This window comes from Callorhinus ursinus, unplaced genomic scaffold (genome assembly GCF_003265705.2).
Source record: "Callorhinus ursinus isolate GAN/ISIS: 27379988/994484 unplaced genomic scaffold, GSC_fseal_2.0 scaffold16, whole genome shotgun sequence".
Classification (NCBI taxonomy): domain Eukaryota; kingdom Metazoa; phylum Chordata; class Mammalia; order Carnivora; family Otariidae; genus Callorhinus; species Callorhinus ursinus.
In genome coordinates this window covers 10,490,213-10,507,430 of record NW_027397078.1, presented here as the reverse complement: position 1 = coordinate 10,507,430, position 17,218 = coordinate 10,490,213, and the positions used below count along the sequence as shown (strand labels likewise).

The following is a 17,218-nucleotide window of genomic DNA, read 5'->3' as shown; positions in this document are numbered from 1 at the left end:
ATGCAGGTGTCCAATGATAGATGAATAAATGATAGATGAATTGATAGATGATAGACAATGTGGTGTGTGTGTATGTGTATATATATATATATATATAATTAAATATTGGCCATAGAAAAGGATGACATCTTGCCATTTATAACAACACAGATGAACCTAGAGTATTATGCTAAGTGAAATAAGTCAGACAGAGAAAGACAAATAACTTATATGTGGAATCTAAAAAACAAATGAACAAACAAACAAAAAGCAGAAACAGACTCTTAAACATAGAGAACAAACTGGTGGTTGCTGGGGGGGGTAGGGGGTGTGGGGGGATGGAAAAAATAGGTAAAGAGGAGTGGAGGGAAATGGCTTCCAGTTATGGAATGAGTTAAGTCACAGGGATAAAGGGTACAGCATAAGGAATGCAGTCAATAATATTGTAATAGTGTGGTATGGTGACAGATGGTAACTCCACTCATGGAGAGCATAGCATAACATATAAAACTGTTAAACTACTATGTTGTACACCTGAAACTAATGTAACACTGTGTGTCAACTATACTTCAATAAAAATAAATAAAAATGACAAAAAATAAAAACAAAAAAATCTGCAATATATTCTAACTTTACTTAATCATATATTCATATGTACAGTTATATATATATATGTTCTTTCTTCCCTCCCTCTCTCCCTCCATCTCACCCTCCCTCCCTTCCTTTTGCCTTTCCCTCTCTCTTCCTTTTCATTTTGGTCTGGGGAAACACTGATTTATATTTTCAGGTTTTGTTTGTTTGATCAATTATTCTAAAAGGAGAAAGTGGAAAATTAAAATGATATCTGTAAATAGAATTTGATTTATTTAAAAACAGATTACCTCACACTTTATTCAACTCTTTAATCTGAAAATTTAAAAACATATAGGAAAGTAAGAACAGTAGTATAATGAACCCCCTTATACCATCACAAAGTTTCAACAGTTATCAACACATGGCCATCTTGATTCACGTATACTCTAAACTACTTCTCCCCTCTCTCCACCACTAGATTTTTTTTCAAGCAAATCTCAGATAATCATATTATTTTATTCATAAATATTTCAAAGTGTCTCTCTAAAAGATAAGAATTCTTTTTAATGTAATTGCAGTATCACTATCATATAAAAAACTAACAATTCTTTAATATTATTAAATATTCAGCCAGTATGAAAACTTAGAAGTTAACTTAAGATGAATTAACAACTTCGTGTCAATAAGTTTTCCTAACCCAGAACACAGTATGCCTTTTTATTTTTTCATGTGTATTTTTGTGTATTTCAGAAGTGTGTTATAATTTTTCTCATACAGGTTTTAGACTTTTAAAAATAATTTTCACCTAGGAATTATATTTTCTTTATTTTGGCTTATTATCTGCTGTTTTTATTTATTTTTCTTTTTTTATTTGAGTAGTTGACACACATTACATTAATTTCAGGTGATGCAGGCTTCCAGTTATTCTTTGCTGTTTTAAATGGGTTTTCACTTCCATTATATTTTTAACATGTTACCATTGATATATTTCAAGTGTATTAATTTTAATCAACTTTATTAAGGTATAATTTACATGCAACATGTGCAGGTTTTAAGTGTATAGTTCAACGAGTTTTCATAAAAGTATATACCCATTTAACCACCATTCCCATTATTGATGTTGATTATGTTGATTTTATAATCTGCTAATTTACTAAATTCTATTTTTTAATATATACTTTAAAAGTTCTTACTAGCTTTGGGCCAGTCATTTCAAAAGGCATCATATTCCAATTTGTTTTTTCGGTTTTACTTCTCACTCTATCCCTTCATGCCACAAAAGATTTTCCAGTCAATGCTGTTATAGGAACAGATTTAATGTCAAATTTTGACTGCTCCTAGAGATTTAAATTGTTTTTACACGCATAAAGAAACATACTCCTCTTTGCAACAGGTGTCAGGCTAAATACAACTTTACTGATGTAAGCAGCTAATAATAATTGGAATGTGAGCTGACTCAAGAATAGAAATCCAGCTCGTTAATATTTGCTTCAGAGAAATAGGCTCAAATGTTCTTCTCAAGTCTCAGTGTGTACATGATCTGGATGTTTAGATGAATAAATTTATAGTTGATTCCAGTACTAAGGCTGTCATTACTCAGAGAATTCCAAGTGACCACCGTCTGGAAAAATGTGTTTACCAAGCCCCAGCTGTTGTACTTATGAATATTTAGGAAGTTACAGTGTCTGGTAATGGTCTCAGTGCCCCCCCCCCCAACAAATGTGACAATTTATCTGAAAGTTGAAAGGCAGCCAACTCATTTCCCTAGCTGAGCCCAGAGTAAGAGCAGCAGTTTTGCATGGGAGTCAGAGCTTTCCAGGCTGTGTCCCCCAGAGCCATCAATACCATGAGGATACACTGTTATCTAGGGGCAAGGTAATGAGCAATATATGGAGCAAGGTAGTGGGGGCAGAAGAGTGAGGCATCCTGGTTGGAGGATAAAAATAGAAAATAATGGGGTTTTCCAGGACTTCCTAGAGCTAATAGAGACTATAATACATGAGTTATTCCTTCATTTTTGTCTTAGATTGTGGTTGTGAAAAAGCAGACCCTGAGCAAAGGTCTGGGTACAAGTAGTTCGTTGGGAGAAAAGGTGTGATCTCCAGAAGCACAGTGAAGAAGGAAGGAAAGGGTTACTGTTGTGGGAAACCCAGGTCTCCATCTCACTGGGTACTTCCTGAGATACTTTGTAAAACATGCCTCACAATTGTCCTACTGAGAGCTGAGGACACTGAGATATTTATATGCTAATTTCCATCCCTTATCAGTTCAAGGTCACTGTGAGGAAAGGGGTGAGAGTTAACTCTGGGCACTTCTGCACTCTCCCACATACAGACCAAGCGTGCTCCCGTGGCCGGAGTGCCTTTTCACAAGGGGTTGTATGGGAACGATTTACAAGCAATTTCCAGGGTAGATGAAGAGGATGTGGGTGCTTTGATTCTATATTGCTTGTGATTGTTTTTATGTGTGAGTTTCATTCACTAGCAGGCATGGAAACTCTGAATGCATGGGCCAAAGCTTATCTTTGTATTCCTTCCTCCATAAATTCTGGCCAGCTCCTTGCTACTGCAGGATTAAATCCATTAAGCCCACCACGACTTAGGCCTTGCCCAAATGGTCTCTCCAGACTTCTCTTTGTGGCCCACTCTCTCATTTCAGGCACTCCAGTCATTCCATTTCCCTCAAGTGCCTCGAGCATCTTTTATTCCCTTGTCAACATCGATCATCTTTCAAGATGAGCTAAGTAACTCTTCTTTCATAAAAGTGTTCCATGTCCCACCCAAGTAGAGTAATCCTGTTTTCTTTTGCAAACCACTACCTGGCTCTCACCTCTACTACACAATTTATCACACTGTACTGAAGTTATATTTTTATGTGTTCGTTTTGACTACCAGAGTGTGAGCTCATTGAGGAAGTAAACTCTATCATACATTCCTTTATCTGCAGCACTTAGTTCAGTGCCTGGTATGGAGTAAATGCTCAACAAATATTTTTTGAATGCGTAAACGAACCTGACCAATAAATACTTCCTGATTATGTGAAACAAGAGGCTGGACATACCTGCTTTGGACACTTCTAATAATACCTCTCAAATACTTGTGTATTGAATAGAGAATATTCCCCCAGAATAGAGGTGTCACTGCCCTTCAGGCAAAGGTGACCAAAAACACATGTAGGATTTCCACAAAAATAGACACATAGGTCAATGGAACAGGATAGAGAGCCCAGAAATACACCCACACTTATATGGTCAATTAATCTATGACAAAGGAGGCAAGAATATACAACGGGGAAAAGACAGCCTCTTCAATAAATGGTGCTGGGAAAACTGGACAGCTACATGGAAAAGAATGAAATTGGACCACTTTCAAACACCATCCACAAAAATCAACTCAAAATGAACTGAAGATCTAAATGGGAGACCTGAAACTATAAAACTTCTGAAAGAAAGTATAAGCAGTAGTCTCTTTGATGTTGGCCTTAGTAACATATTTTGGATATGTGTCCTGAGGCAAGAGAAACAAAAGCAAAAATAAACTACTGGGACTACACCAAAATAAAAAGCTTTTGCACAGCAAAGGAAACTATCAGCAAAACAACAAGTCAACTTACTGAATGAGGGAAGATTACTGCAAATGATAAATCTGCTAATGGGTTAATATCAAAAATATATAAAGTACTTAAACAACTCAACACCAGAAAAAGAGAATAATCCAGTTTAAAAATGTGCAGAAGACCTGAATGGACATTTTTCCAGAGAAGACATACAGATGGCCAACAGACACGTGAAAAGTTGCTCAACATCACTAATCATCAGGGAAATGCAAATCAAAAACAATAAGATAGCATCTTACACCCATCAGAATGATGAGAATCAAAAAGACAGCATACAGGTATTGGCAAGGATGTGGAGAAAAAGGAACCCCCGTGGACTGTCGCGCGAACCCCCATGCACAAAGCAAGTTGGTGCAACCATTGTGGAAATCAGTACAGAGGTTCCTCAAAACATTAAGAAAAGAAATCATGAAAACACTACTTTGAAAAGCTATATGCACCCTTATGTTCATTGCAGCACCATTTACAATAGACAAGCTATGGAAGCAATCTCAGTGTCCATTGATAGATGGATGGATAAAGAAGATGTGTGCACCTCCCCCCCACACACACACTGAAATATTACTCAGTCATAAAAATAATTAGATCTTGCCATTTACAACAACATGGATGGACCTAGAGGGCATTATCCTAGGTGAAATAAGTAAGACAGAGAACACAAATACCATACGATTTCATTGTAGAACTTAAAAAAACAAAGAAAGAAAGAAAAACAGAAACAGACTCATAAATAGAGAAGAAACTGATGGTTGCCAGGGGGGAAATAGGTGAGGAATGGGCAAAATAGGTGAAGGGGATTAAGAGGTACAAACTTCCAGTTATAAAATAAATAAGTCACATGAATGAAAAGTATAGCATAGGGAATATAGTCAATAATATTATAACAGGGTTGTACAGTGACAGCTGGTAACTATACCTATTGTGGTGAGCACTGCGTAACGTATAGAATTATTGAATCACTAGTGCACCTGAAACAAATATGACATTGTATATCAACTATACTTAAACAATATTTAAAAAAAAAATCAAAATAAAAAGCACACCTGTAGTTAAACAAATTGGAATTTTACTCATTGCAGAAAGAGAACACATATCATGAAGGACTTTGGGTATCTCACTAAGAGTATGTTTGAAAGAGACTATGATAAGATTTGGGCTTTTGATAGATGATTTTGGGAGGAACAAAGGAAGCAGAGATTTGCTCTAGATTAGATGCTGTCAGAAAGCATGGGCAATGCTATGATTGAGTATTTTGTGAAGGTATGGTCACTGATTTTGTCTGTGCTTAGACAAAATTATGAAATGACCTCCTCATTGTACTTCATTTTATGATGATTGCAGAGTAACCTTATCTCAGTTTGGTATTCTGTGAGATTGTTTATGTTCAACAGAACAAAATGGCCTGCCTGTGAACATCATTTGACCAGCTTGTAATAATACTGAGGTCTAGTTATAAACCTCAGGTATGTTTTGAACTTCAGGGAATGCTCTTTGTTTGTGATGATGAGTGGGAAGGAAGGCCCGAAAGGAAGGCTCTAAGTACAGGTGCTGATAGTATTCACAAGTGTGGAATGAGAACTGAAAAGAAGGGAATAAAAATGAAAAACTGAATCTTCCATCCTGCTCTGCGACCTTTCAGGTTGACAGGAGTTTTAAATCCTGAGGCTCTGCATAGTACTAAAGGCATATAATAGCTGAACGAAAGATTTTTTCGCCAGAAAAGCAAGTAGCACAGGTTCTCCTTTGAAGATATAAAGCCATAAGGTCTGAAAAATTAAAATACTCAATCCAGCAGCGCTATCACTCGTGTAGTGATAAAATGATAGGATTTCCTTTTCCTTGCCTCCCTGTTCTGGCCACTCTCTTTAAAAAAAAAAATTGTTGACATCCCTTTTGGGGATGAGGGTTAGATAAGAAATAGGTAAGTATATAATTTGTATTCAGGAAGAAAAAACAAATTTGGAATTTTCTGGTAGTTAAATTGTTTATGAAGCCCTGAAACTAGAAATCTAAGTTCACAGGGTCATCTGAAAGCTGTTACATATTTATTCAACAAATTAGTTTTGAGCTCTGAGTATAAGTTAGTTACAATGCTAGATGCAGTAGTTACAGGACTAAAATTATCTGTGATTGGCTTTTGTGGGACTTCTTATTTAGATACAATTCCAAACTTACAGAAACATTTTTTTAAAGATTTTATTTATTTATTTGACAGAGAGAGACACAGCAAGAGAGGGAACACAAGCAGAGGCAGAGGGGCAGAGGGAAAAGCAGGCCTCCCACGGAGCAGGGATCCGGATGCGGGGCTCGATCCCATGGGATCATGACCTGAGCCAAAGGCAGACGCTTAACGACTGAGCCACCCAGGTGTCCCAAACTTACAGAAATATTGTAACATCAGTTTACCCCTCATACAGACTCACCAATTGTTTTTCTTAACTATATGCAACTTGGAGAAACTGGACCCAGCCACCCCTAAATACTTTATATGTGTCTTTTCTAAAAGGAAAAACATTCTGCTACCTAACTACCATGCAATTACTCAAATCAGGAAATTTAAATTTTTTTAAAGATTTTATTTATTTATTTGACAGACAGAGACACAGCGAGAGAGGGAACACAAGCAGGGGGAGTAGGAGAGGGAGAGGCAGGCTTCCCGCGGAGCAGGGAGCCCGATGCGGGGTTCGATCCCAGGACCCTGGGATCATGACCTGAGTCGAAGGCGGATGCTTAATGACTGAGCCACCCAGGCACCCTAGGAAATTCAGTGTTGATATAATACCACATCGAATTAAAATTTTATAAATTATCTCATTGTTTTTTTTTTCCCCCTACACAGATCCAACCCAGGGGCATGCATTTAGTTGTTACGCATTTTAGTTCTTTAACCTGGGACAGTTCCTCAGTCTTTCTCTGCCTTTCTTGGCCTTCATGTTTTTGAGAATTACAGGCAAGTTGTTTTGTAGAATGCCCCTCAATTCAGATCTGTCTGATGTTCTCTCATTATTAGATTCAGGGTATGAATTTTTTTCTTTTTTTTAATATGTTATGCTAATCACCATATATTACATCATTAGTTTTTGATGGAGTGTTCCATGTCAGGGTATGAATTTTTAGCAGGGGCCTGTGCTTGATTTTAAATCCCAGCCTAGTCACCTCTACCCACATCTCCCACACTTTGACTGGACACCTTGTGCAGGTGGAGGACCTCCGAGGTCTCCTGGTGAAATGCAGACTTCTCTCTGCTTCCTCAATTATGATCCCTAATTTAGCCATCAGAATTGCTAAAATCCTGAGGAGGATGTCTGCTTCCTGAAGAATTTATACTTAGCTGAAACCTTTTATTAATTCAAAACTCTTTCCCAATGTGTGGCCCCCTCCCCAATTCCCCATGTGTTAGTGCCTGCTTCATTATTATTATGAGGAGTAAATTATTCATCAAGGTGGATAAATGGCTTAGGGAGATAAATAACATGACATGAACGCAGTAAAACATGTTTCCCTCTTCTAAATAAGTAGCATTTTTAGCCCAGCCCTTTAAGATTACACATCTCTCTGGAGAGAAACAGTCAACGGCACAGTTCCCCAAAAACCAGAGCTTTAAACAGGCCCTACAATAAAGGAGAAGTTCGAGGCCTCAGTGATGCCTGGGGTGTTGACTGTGCCTGTTTGGTCTCTGCTCCCTTATGCTGAATATGTTTGGTCTCTGCTCCCTTATGCTGAATATCCAAGGCTACCGTGAACTGGAAGGAGGAAGATGTGTGGGTTAAGAGTGGGCAGAGAAGACTCCCAAGAATTGGAAACTATGCAAAGTGTAGCAGCCAGCAGCTAATTAGTTTCAGCTCTGAAATGACCCCTTTGTGTGGCTTGTCCTTCCTGAGAGAAAGGTTAAAATGCTGTCATGCCTGCTTTTAGCAAACAATTGATCCCAGATCCTAAATAAGGTGACTTCGCTTATTTGGCTGAAGAGAGAATGGTCCTCCTTCATTTTTTTCCCCCTCCTACCCACGAAACATCACATCCAAGAAATGAGAAAATCCCTACATTTTACTTCTACACACAGGGCCTGCTTAGAGGGAGGGGCGATTATTAAGGAAGATTCTAGAATCCACAGTTGTCTATTTTTTCTAAAACTGAGAAGCAAACTTATTTTGAGATGTTACTATTGTAGCTGTTTATGAAGCTCTGCTCATATACAGTCACTTGATAAAGATAGCTAATAATTATTGTGCATTTAGCATGTGCTGAGCCACATCATAGAGATTTTATATGGTTCATCCTATTTAATCCTCCCTAAAATCTATGAGTTGAATAGTATAATCCTGTCTCATTTGTCAGATCAGGAAGCTGGGACCAGGAAAGGTGAAGAGACTAGACCATGATGAGTCAGAGTGGAGGCAGGATCGGAACACAGGCATTCTGGCCCAGAGCCCATTGTTCAACCACCACGCTACCTGTATTTCAGATCCCAATTTCCCTACAATCTAGTGGGTATCACAAAACAACTAAAAGAAGTCGAATCCTTGCCAGGTGAGTAGATCAGGTTCATCAGGAAAGATTTCACAGAAGAAGGCAGATTTAAATAAGGCTGAAAGGTAGACTGAGTTTGATTTGGTGAAGAGGGGTATGAAGGGCCTTGCAGGGAAGGGAAGCTACACGAAAACTGCAAGGACTGGGACAAGAAACTGAACACTTTAGCTCTGGCAGAGAGTGTCTGCAGCCACTTGCAGGAGACCTTTATCTCCTAGGCCTCATACTTCTTCTTCTTCTTCTTCTTTTTAATGATTTTATTTATTTGAGAAAGAGAGGGCACGAGCAGGGTGGGGGGGAGGAGGGGCAGAGGGAGAGGGAGAAGCAAACTCCCCACTGGGATCATGACCTGAGCCAAAGGCAGATGCTTAACTGACTGAGCCACCCACACCCCCCTGGTATAAGGAATTTCGTCATAGCCTATGGGAAGCATTTATTATAATTCTCTGTGCAAGTATACACACACACACACACACACACACACACTGGTTAGCAATAAAGGAAATCACTGTTGGACCTGTTTTCCAAATTAATCTCTAGAGGTTTAATGTCATCAACTCCCCATTTTTTCCACAAATAAACTTGCCAAGAACCTTAAGTCATTTTTAAAAGCCAAACTAATATGTTGTCCATATGCCTTTGAATCATTTATTGTCTGCCCCTCAAGTTGCGATTTTCCAAGAATTATGTGATGACCAAAGAACATTTCAGCCTATTTGGGAGACTTTATAAAGCTTTCTCCTATGGCCTTATTCTTGACATTAAAAGACACTAATAAGTAATGACAAATATAACATTATTATTTGGAAATAAATGTTTGCATCTTTCTTCCTAAATAATCTACCTTAGATCACAGTCTTTCAATTGATCTCACAATATTAGGTAATTTTTTTCTCATTCTGATTTATGTGTTTATTTTGATTGCTAATTCGAAAATAATTTTGATTTTAAGTATATATTTTAAGTATAGAGATCCAAGTTTTAATTTAAATCTGAAAATTGTTAAATGCTTCCTTATATCTCTTACTGCCAACTACAAGCAAATGGGCAGAATTCCTTTCTCCAGGAATAACTTTTCCAGCATATTCTTTTTTATTATCAAAAGACTTTGCGGGCGCCTGGGTGGCTCAGTCGTTAAGCGTCTGCCTTCGGCTCGGGTCATGATCCCAGGGTCCTGGGATCGAGTCCCACATCGGGCTCCCCGCTCAGCGGGAGGCCTGCTTCTCCCTCTCCCACTCCCCCTGCTTGTGTTCCTGCTCTCCCTGTCTCTCTCTGTCAAATAAATAAATAAAATCTTAAAAAAAAAAAGACTTTGCATGAAAACAGGAAGATAAGGTTTTCTCCTTAACTGAGCAAAACAATTGTCCCAATCTCTGTAAAATATTCTTCCTATGCCTCTAACCCTTATAAGATAAAAGAAATGGTAGTATGCCCTTGGTCTTCCTGCTCCAGGAAGGAAAGGTGCTGTAGAAAAAGAATGGATTTTTTCAACTTCGGTGGTTTGAGGACAAGTTATAATTCCAGTTTTGCAAAGGGCAAGGAAAATAATACGTAATTATTATATTGCTATCTGTGGGACACAAATGTATGCATGTAGTAGAAAAGAACTCACCAGGAAAATGAAGCACACTTTTAAAAGAATGCTATATTTTACTGCTTCTCCTTCTTTTGGCTTCTGGAATTTAACCTCCATCTGACCCACCTCCATTCTAATCACTCTGGCTCTGTTAGTGCTTCCTTAAAGTTATCTTCTCTTTTCTCTGAGATGAACTGCAGAGCCATTTTTTAATCAGCATATTTAAAGTTTATTTATCTATTTATACACAACCTTGTTCTAGAAAGGGCTTAAGGTGGCTTAAAAGGATCCATAACATACACCAAGAAATTAGTAACAGCAGAATCAGAGATGAAGCTTGTGTAAAAATGCTTATACAATCCTACTCTTTTAACTCTGGGTGGACCACAAATTTGGCTCTAAGTTTTCTCACAGGCAGTCAGAAAAGGAAATTTAATTAGTTACATCATTTACAGTGTCCATAAAACAAAAACAAACCAATTACCCAAGTGACGAACTCTTATTCCTAATACTAAGACCAGAAAGAAATTTCTCTTGAGAGGCTTCATAAAGAGGTCAGTGTATGATATAATAATCAGTGTTCTCAGTAGCAACCTAATTGGAGACACAAAGATGAATTTCACAGGGCTTTTTCTTATTATATTCAATATAGCAGATGGCATCACAGGAACTTAAAAACCAGGAAAATTGATTTTATCATGAGTTTGAGGGTTGGGGGTGGGCACAATATGATATGGTCAAGGTACTCAGCTCTCTCCTCTGCTAGGCAAAACCAAAGGATAAATTTTAAAACAACAGAATTTAGTCCAGTACCAAGAATGGCTTCAGAGAAATTCTAAAACCTCTAAAATTGTATGCGTTTCATGAATAGGTAAGTTCATTTTTCTTGACAGAGAAAACATAGTGTATCGGATCCTCAGTGTACACAGGCAATTCACAAAAGTTATGAACAATGTCTTAAGAAAATCTACGGAATTAAACATACTACAAATCCTTCATCGTATTCTGTATATTTACCCCCCCCCACCCCGCAGCCTAGCTTTTTTTCACCCTTCTGCAAAAAGGACCTTTTTTGTTTCCATTTGATCTCACAGCTTGGACAAGGGTTTCATCATGGTTAAAAAGTTGCCTCCTGGGTGGAGAAAGAGGCTCCAGCAGAAATTCCGACACCAGGGGAAGGCAGACGGGTTCCTCAAAGGCTGCTGGGCACCGGAGTCTCCTAGTCAGGCTTCAGGGTGAGCCTTTCGAAGAGCTACTCGCTCAGCGCAGCCTGCGGGCCAGCCAGCCTGCGGGCCAGCCAGCCTGCAGAGGTTGGTCAGATGGTCACCCATCTTCTTGATGAGTTTCATCACCTCTTCCAGGAAATGGCTCTCCAGAAAGTCACAGAGACGAGGATCTGTGTTGGCAGAACCCAGGGCATGCAGATCCAGAAGGGCCAGGGGGTTCAAGTTCTTCTCCAAGGCCATCACGGCTTCCATAGCATCCACGCTGCTAAGCCACTTATCTTCGGACAGATTCTGCTCATCCTGGTGGAGGGGGCAGCCACTCCACTGGTTTTGCATCTTCAGGAAGTGCTGTGCACCCTCATGCTTCTCCTCAGACAACTCCTGGAAGAAGTGGCCCGCGCCCTTCAGAGCTACATCGTTACCTTCAAAAAACAAGCACAGAGCACGGTAGGTATAGGAGGCCTGCAGATGCAGGTTTACCAGGCGCTGGAGTGCAGCCTCCACCTTGGCAGAATAATCCTGGTGGATCTGGGCACTCATGGTTGGCTTGCGACGAGGAGCTAAGCACAAAACATGGTGTTTGCAGGTCCCGGAAATCGGAAGTCTGAGATAGCCAGGAACATGATTCCACCGGAAGTTGCTAATGGAAGGGGAGGGGCTAGAGGGTGGTGAGAGGTTGGCAGGAATAGGAGGAGGTGGGGAAGGAGTGGGAGTACCCAGTCTGTTCAATCCAAAAGACGGTTCTAGGGGGCTGCTGGGTGCACTCTGAGTTTAGCTTTTTTTTTTTTTTTAAGATTTTATTTATTTTTTCGACAGAGAGAGACACAGTGAGAGAGGGAACACAAGCAGGGGGAATGGGAGAGGGAGAAGCAGGCCTCCCGCGGAGCAGGGAGCCCGATGTGGGGCTCGATCCCAGGACCCTGGGATCATGACCTGAGCCGAAGGCAGACGCTTAATAACTGAGCCACCCAGGCGCCCCTGAGTCTGGCTTTTGATAAGAATTTAATTCTTATTTCTTTCCTAATTATTAGAAACAAGTCTTTATCTGTCATTTTGCCCCAATTCTTACCATAATTCCAAGATGAGGTAATCTTGTTCATGGTCAGAACTTTAAATATTGCTAGTGAAACACCTCCAATCTTCATTTCTTCATTTGTGATTTAAAACTCCCTTGTTTCTTATTTTAGAGTCTATAGGAATATATTGTTTTCTGTTCCTAATCCCTCATTGAGAGGGTGGCTGGTTTTTTGTTCTGTTTTTGTTTTTTTTTTAATTTTTTAATTAACATATATTATTTGTTTCAGGGGTACAGGTCTGCGAATTGTGTAGGACTGATGAATCACAGAACTGAGAGGGTGACTGTTGGTTCCAGTTTGCCCAGAGCAGTCTTGTTGTCCTGGTGTCATTATTAACAGTGTCCCCTAATAAATAAATAAAATAAATAGTGCCCCCTTTCAAACTGAAAAGGGTCCTTGTTTGGCATATACATTACATGGTCATCTTACTTACTAGGGTCAAAATCCACACTATAGAATGAGAAATGGAGAGCTTGCAAGACATTGAGTTTGGACACAATTCATTTCTATTTTATTAATCACACAGTAAGAATCCCATTAAATTTTCTACTATCCAGCCTTCATTTTTTTCATGTGTTGATGCATTCATTCCTTCTAATAGAAGTTCTACTGTATACTATGTATGTGCCAGGTGCTTTGTTGGGTACTGGTGGCTTCTTGTGATTACCCAGATAGTCCACCATTGAAACATGTCATGTGAAAGGGCACTAAAGATGAAAATGTAGACTTATGAATCCTACCAAAACAGAAAATAACCCATACAGGATGAGTTAGCTATTCTCAGTTGGAAGATGAAGGCAGAACTAGATGTTCTCATAGGGTCTCTTCCAGGTTTGTGATTTCATGCTTAGCATTTCATTCTCCTAAATACCACTTTCCTGGGGCTGTTTCACAATTAGAACACTTTCATGTGTTTTCTATCAAACAGGAAGGCATAGTCTCTTCAGGGTAAACGATATTTGAACCCAGAGAGGGGAGTTTTTCTCTAAACCTTGGACCCACTTCTAAATGAAAATAAAAATCCATTCTTTTGCAGCTACTTCCAAATTTTATTTTCTATGTTGCTGGAAACCGACATCTTAAAATTTCAAAAAGAGTTCTGCAGTCTCCATTCACTGCTTAAGCTAAAATATGAGCACATATCCTGTATCTACATACGGGATATATTGTAAATTTTTTTCATGGAGGGTTGTTGTCCAAAAGTGTTCTCATGTTGCATTTGAGGTTTGCAAAAACTGTTAGAATTCGGGAATAGCACATTTTTCAATCCTGGAGGGAACCGGGTAAAATAGCAGTAGTTCTGCAGCCTTTCTGGCCTTGGTTCTAGGGCAAAAAAGAGGCCGGGGGTGAAGAGGATGGGGAAAAACAAAAAATCAAACCCAGGAACAATGCTCACACGTACTCAAATAGGAAAGAAGTTATGCAAGATGGAATACCCTCCAAATGATTGCAAAGAAAATATTCATTTTCTACCTTGCGCATAAACCATTAATCATCATACTGACCTTGTAATAAGAAAATGCTAAGTTTAGAGAAAACTTCACCATATAACATATTATCTGTGTTATAGCATGTCAGGCTCATTGAATATATTTCAATTTCCTATACATTTATTTATTCTTCTCAGAGAAAAAAATGTCTATATAAACCTTCTCAGATGAGATAGTTTTCTGCCTTGTGAAAATGTTAACAAATCTTTCCCTCATCACTTTAGAGAGAAGAGAGTCAATGTTGGAACTGTACTCTGATAGGTAGCTATCTATTCTGTCAGAATCAGACTAATGTGGGCTCAAATCCCAGGTTTGCCACTTCCTCTGAGTGTGACCTTAGGCAGGTAGCACAAGCTCTTTGAGTCTCAGCTTTCTTTTTTTTCTTTTTAAAGATTTCATTTATTTATTTGAGAGAGAGAGAGCACGAGAGGGGGGAGGGTCAGAGGGAGAAGCAGACTCCTCGCTGAGCAGGGAGCCCGATGTGGGACTTGATCCCGGGACTCCAGGATCATGACCTGAGCCGAAGGCAAGTGCCTAACCAACTGAGCTACCCAGGCACCAGAGCCTCAGCTTTCTTGCCTGTAAAATGGGACTGGTATTATTTCACAAGTATACCACAAGGATTAAATGATATAATGCATGAGAAAACACTGCCAAACAAGTAGAAAGCACTCAAAAATAGTGGGAGGGATGGGGTGGCTGGGTGATAGACATTGGGGAGGGTATGTGCTATGGTGAGCACTGTGAATTGTGTAAGACTGTTGAATCACAGACTTGTACCTCTGAAACAAATAATACAGCATATGTTAAAAAAAATAAGATAGCAGGAAGGGGAAAATGAAGGGGAGGAAATCGGAGCAGGAGACGAACCATGAGAGACTATGGACTCAGAAAAAAACTGAGGGTTCTAGAGGGGAGGGGGTGGGGGATGGGTTAGCCTAGTGATGGGTATTAAGGAGGGCACGTACTGAATGGAGCACTGGGTGTTATACGCAAACAATGAATCACGGAACACTACATCAAAAACTAATGATATAATGTATGGTGATTAACATAACATAATAAAATAAAATAGTGCTGTATCATCAGTGAATTTTGCAGTAAAATTGTGGGGATCCTCTCAAACCCTAGTATCAGATTCATATCCCAATAGGTTTCTTTTTATTTAAATTCAATTAGCCAACATATCCCAATAGAATTTTGATCCAAGTTTCCTCACCATCGACCTGTTTGGCTGAATCACTATTCTCAATGGCAATGTCCTCTCAAGTATGAAAGCACCAAGGCATAGCCTTGGGTGCCAAAGATCTAATTCATTTAAAACATGAGCAAAACCAGCTTCTCTTACTTCCCTTGCCTAAGTGAGATTCAACAACACCTCCTGGGGTCCTTTGTGGCTTTCTCGGCTGTGGAGGCAAGGGGAGCAGTGCCTACGTGGCAGAGGTTAATTTGTTTTCTCATTTCTCCAGCCCAAGATTATCATCCACTACAGCAAGAAACATCTAGTGAACACCGACTTTATAGGAGAGGGTAAGATTATGGAACATCCCATGTGAATAATAAATTCATCTCCTCTCCCACTCAAATGTAGACTTTGGAATGCTTATGTCTTGGGTCAGATTCCCCAGAATCAGACCTTGAAATGAAGATTCCTATGCAAGTGATTTATTGGTAAAGTGCTCCCTGGGGGAGACCAAAACAGTGGGGAGAGCAGCACGGAGAAAGAAAGGAAACCAAGGAGCAAGGTTGCAATTTCAGGAAAAGTCTGAGCTTCCTAGTAATCTGAAGGTTTAGCTTTGGAGTATAAATTACAACCAGTGTTTATTTCAAGGGAACTGGATTTTCATAGTCCTGTCCATTGGCTATGGGCATCCCCAGGGAAATATAAATTCCCATGGTCTTTGTACAGATGAGGCAACTCCAGTAGCACAAGGGGAAGCCAAAGGTGACAGGTGCTAGTCATTAGCAGAAAAGCACACCAGAACTGGGTGCTGAGCACACCATACTGGTAAAAGTGATCCAACAGGGTTTGGGCAGGGCCTGTATAGTATCCACCACCAGCTTGCTTCCCTACTTGACCCTGGATGGTGCAGTGGAAACGAGAAACCCCAGTTAGTACATTTTTGCCATGAATCCAACCGACGAAATGAAGACAAGATCATAGGTATTAACCTATATGTATATCTCTCTGCTACTTCTATTTACAGGGAATACAGGAGTTTTGGAGTCTCCATCTGAAATCTCTTCTGCCAGCACTGAAAATCTGGAACTCTTTTCAGGGGTCTCATTTCCCCTCCAGGGGCCACATATTCCAGGCCAAAGAAGACCCAAAGCTCTAGCTAAGAAAGCATTTGCATGTTTTATCAGACCCTCTACTGTAACTGACAGGACTCCCTCTATTGGAACCACATATTGATTTGTTTAATAGCTGCACAGAAGTACTTAAAAGTGAAAACATCCCTAACAACCCAGAAACCGACAGGCTGTGAAATGGCTGCTTAAGAACCTGTCATCCAAACTGAACTCACCTGAAAACTGATGTTATACAAATAGCAACATGGTCTCTGTGTGCTTGTCATTTTTAAAAAAGGAACAGTAAGGGGTACAATTTAGTTCTGGGCTGTTCATCTACTGTAGACAAGGGACAGCTTGACATCAGGCACAGAGGTAAAACAGAAAGAGTTATCATTTTCTCTACCACAACGCACACACATGCACGTGCATGCACATGTACACACACATAGCCTCCTCCTCATTCCACCTGCAACCCGCACTAAACTCTGAAGTGCACGAGAAGCTTGTCCACAGCCTAGCCCAGCACGTCCACCTCACAAAACCTACCCTCCTTGTGCTTCCCACGGGCACCTGAAACAAGCAGTGGTTCTCAACTAGGGCTGATTTTGTTCCGCAGAAGACATTTGGCAATGTCTGGAGACATGTTTTGTTGTCATAACTAGGGGGAGGAGCCTCCTCTAGTTAATGGCTATGTAACTTTGGGCAAGTTACTTAACCTCTCTGAGTCTTACTCCCTTTAGCTCTAAATTACCAGTAATATTATCTACCTCTTAAGATTACTGTGAAGATTCAGTAAGAGAATACAAGGAATTTAATACCACCTCTGACACATAGTAGCTACTCAATAAATATTAGCTG

At 39.7% G+C, this 17,218-nt stretch overlaps 1 protein-coding gene across 1 annotated transcript in view; it reads right to left on the bottom strand.

Moving 5' to 3' along the window:
- Positions 1 to 10,494: 10,494 nt before the first annotated feature.
- Positions 10,495 to 17,218, bottom strand: part of LOC141374276 (ferritin light chain-like) — a 76,753-nt gene continuing 70,029 nt past the window's right edge. Inside the window, exon 3 of the mRNA XM_073901922.1 lies at positions 10,495 to 11,921. Coding sequence (XP_073758023.1) covers positions 11,497 to 11,921 — 425 coding nt within the window. The 3' untranslated portion in view covers positions 10,495 to 11,496. The remainder of the gene's footprint in view (positions 11,922 to 17,218) is intronic.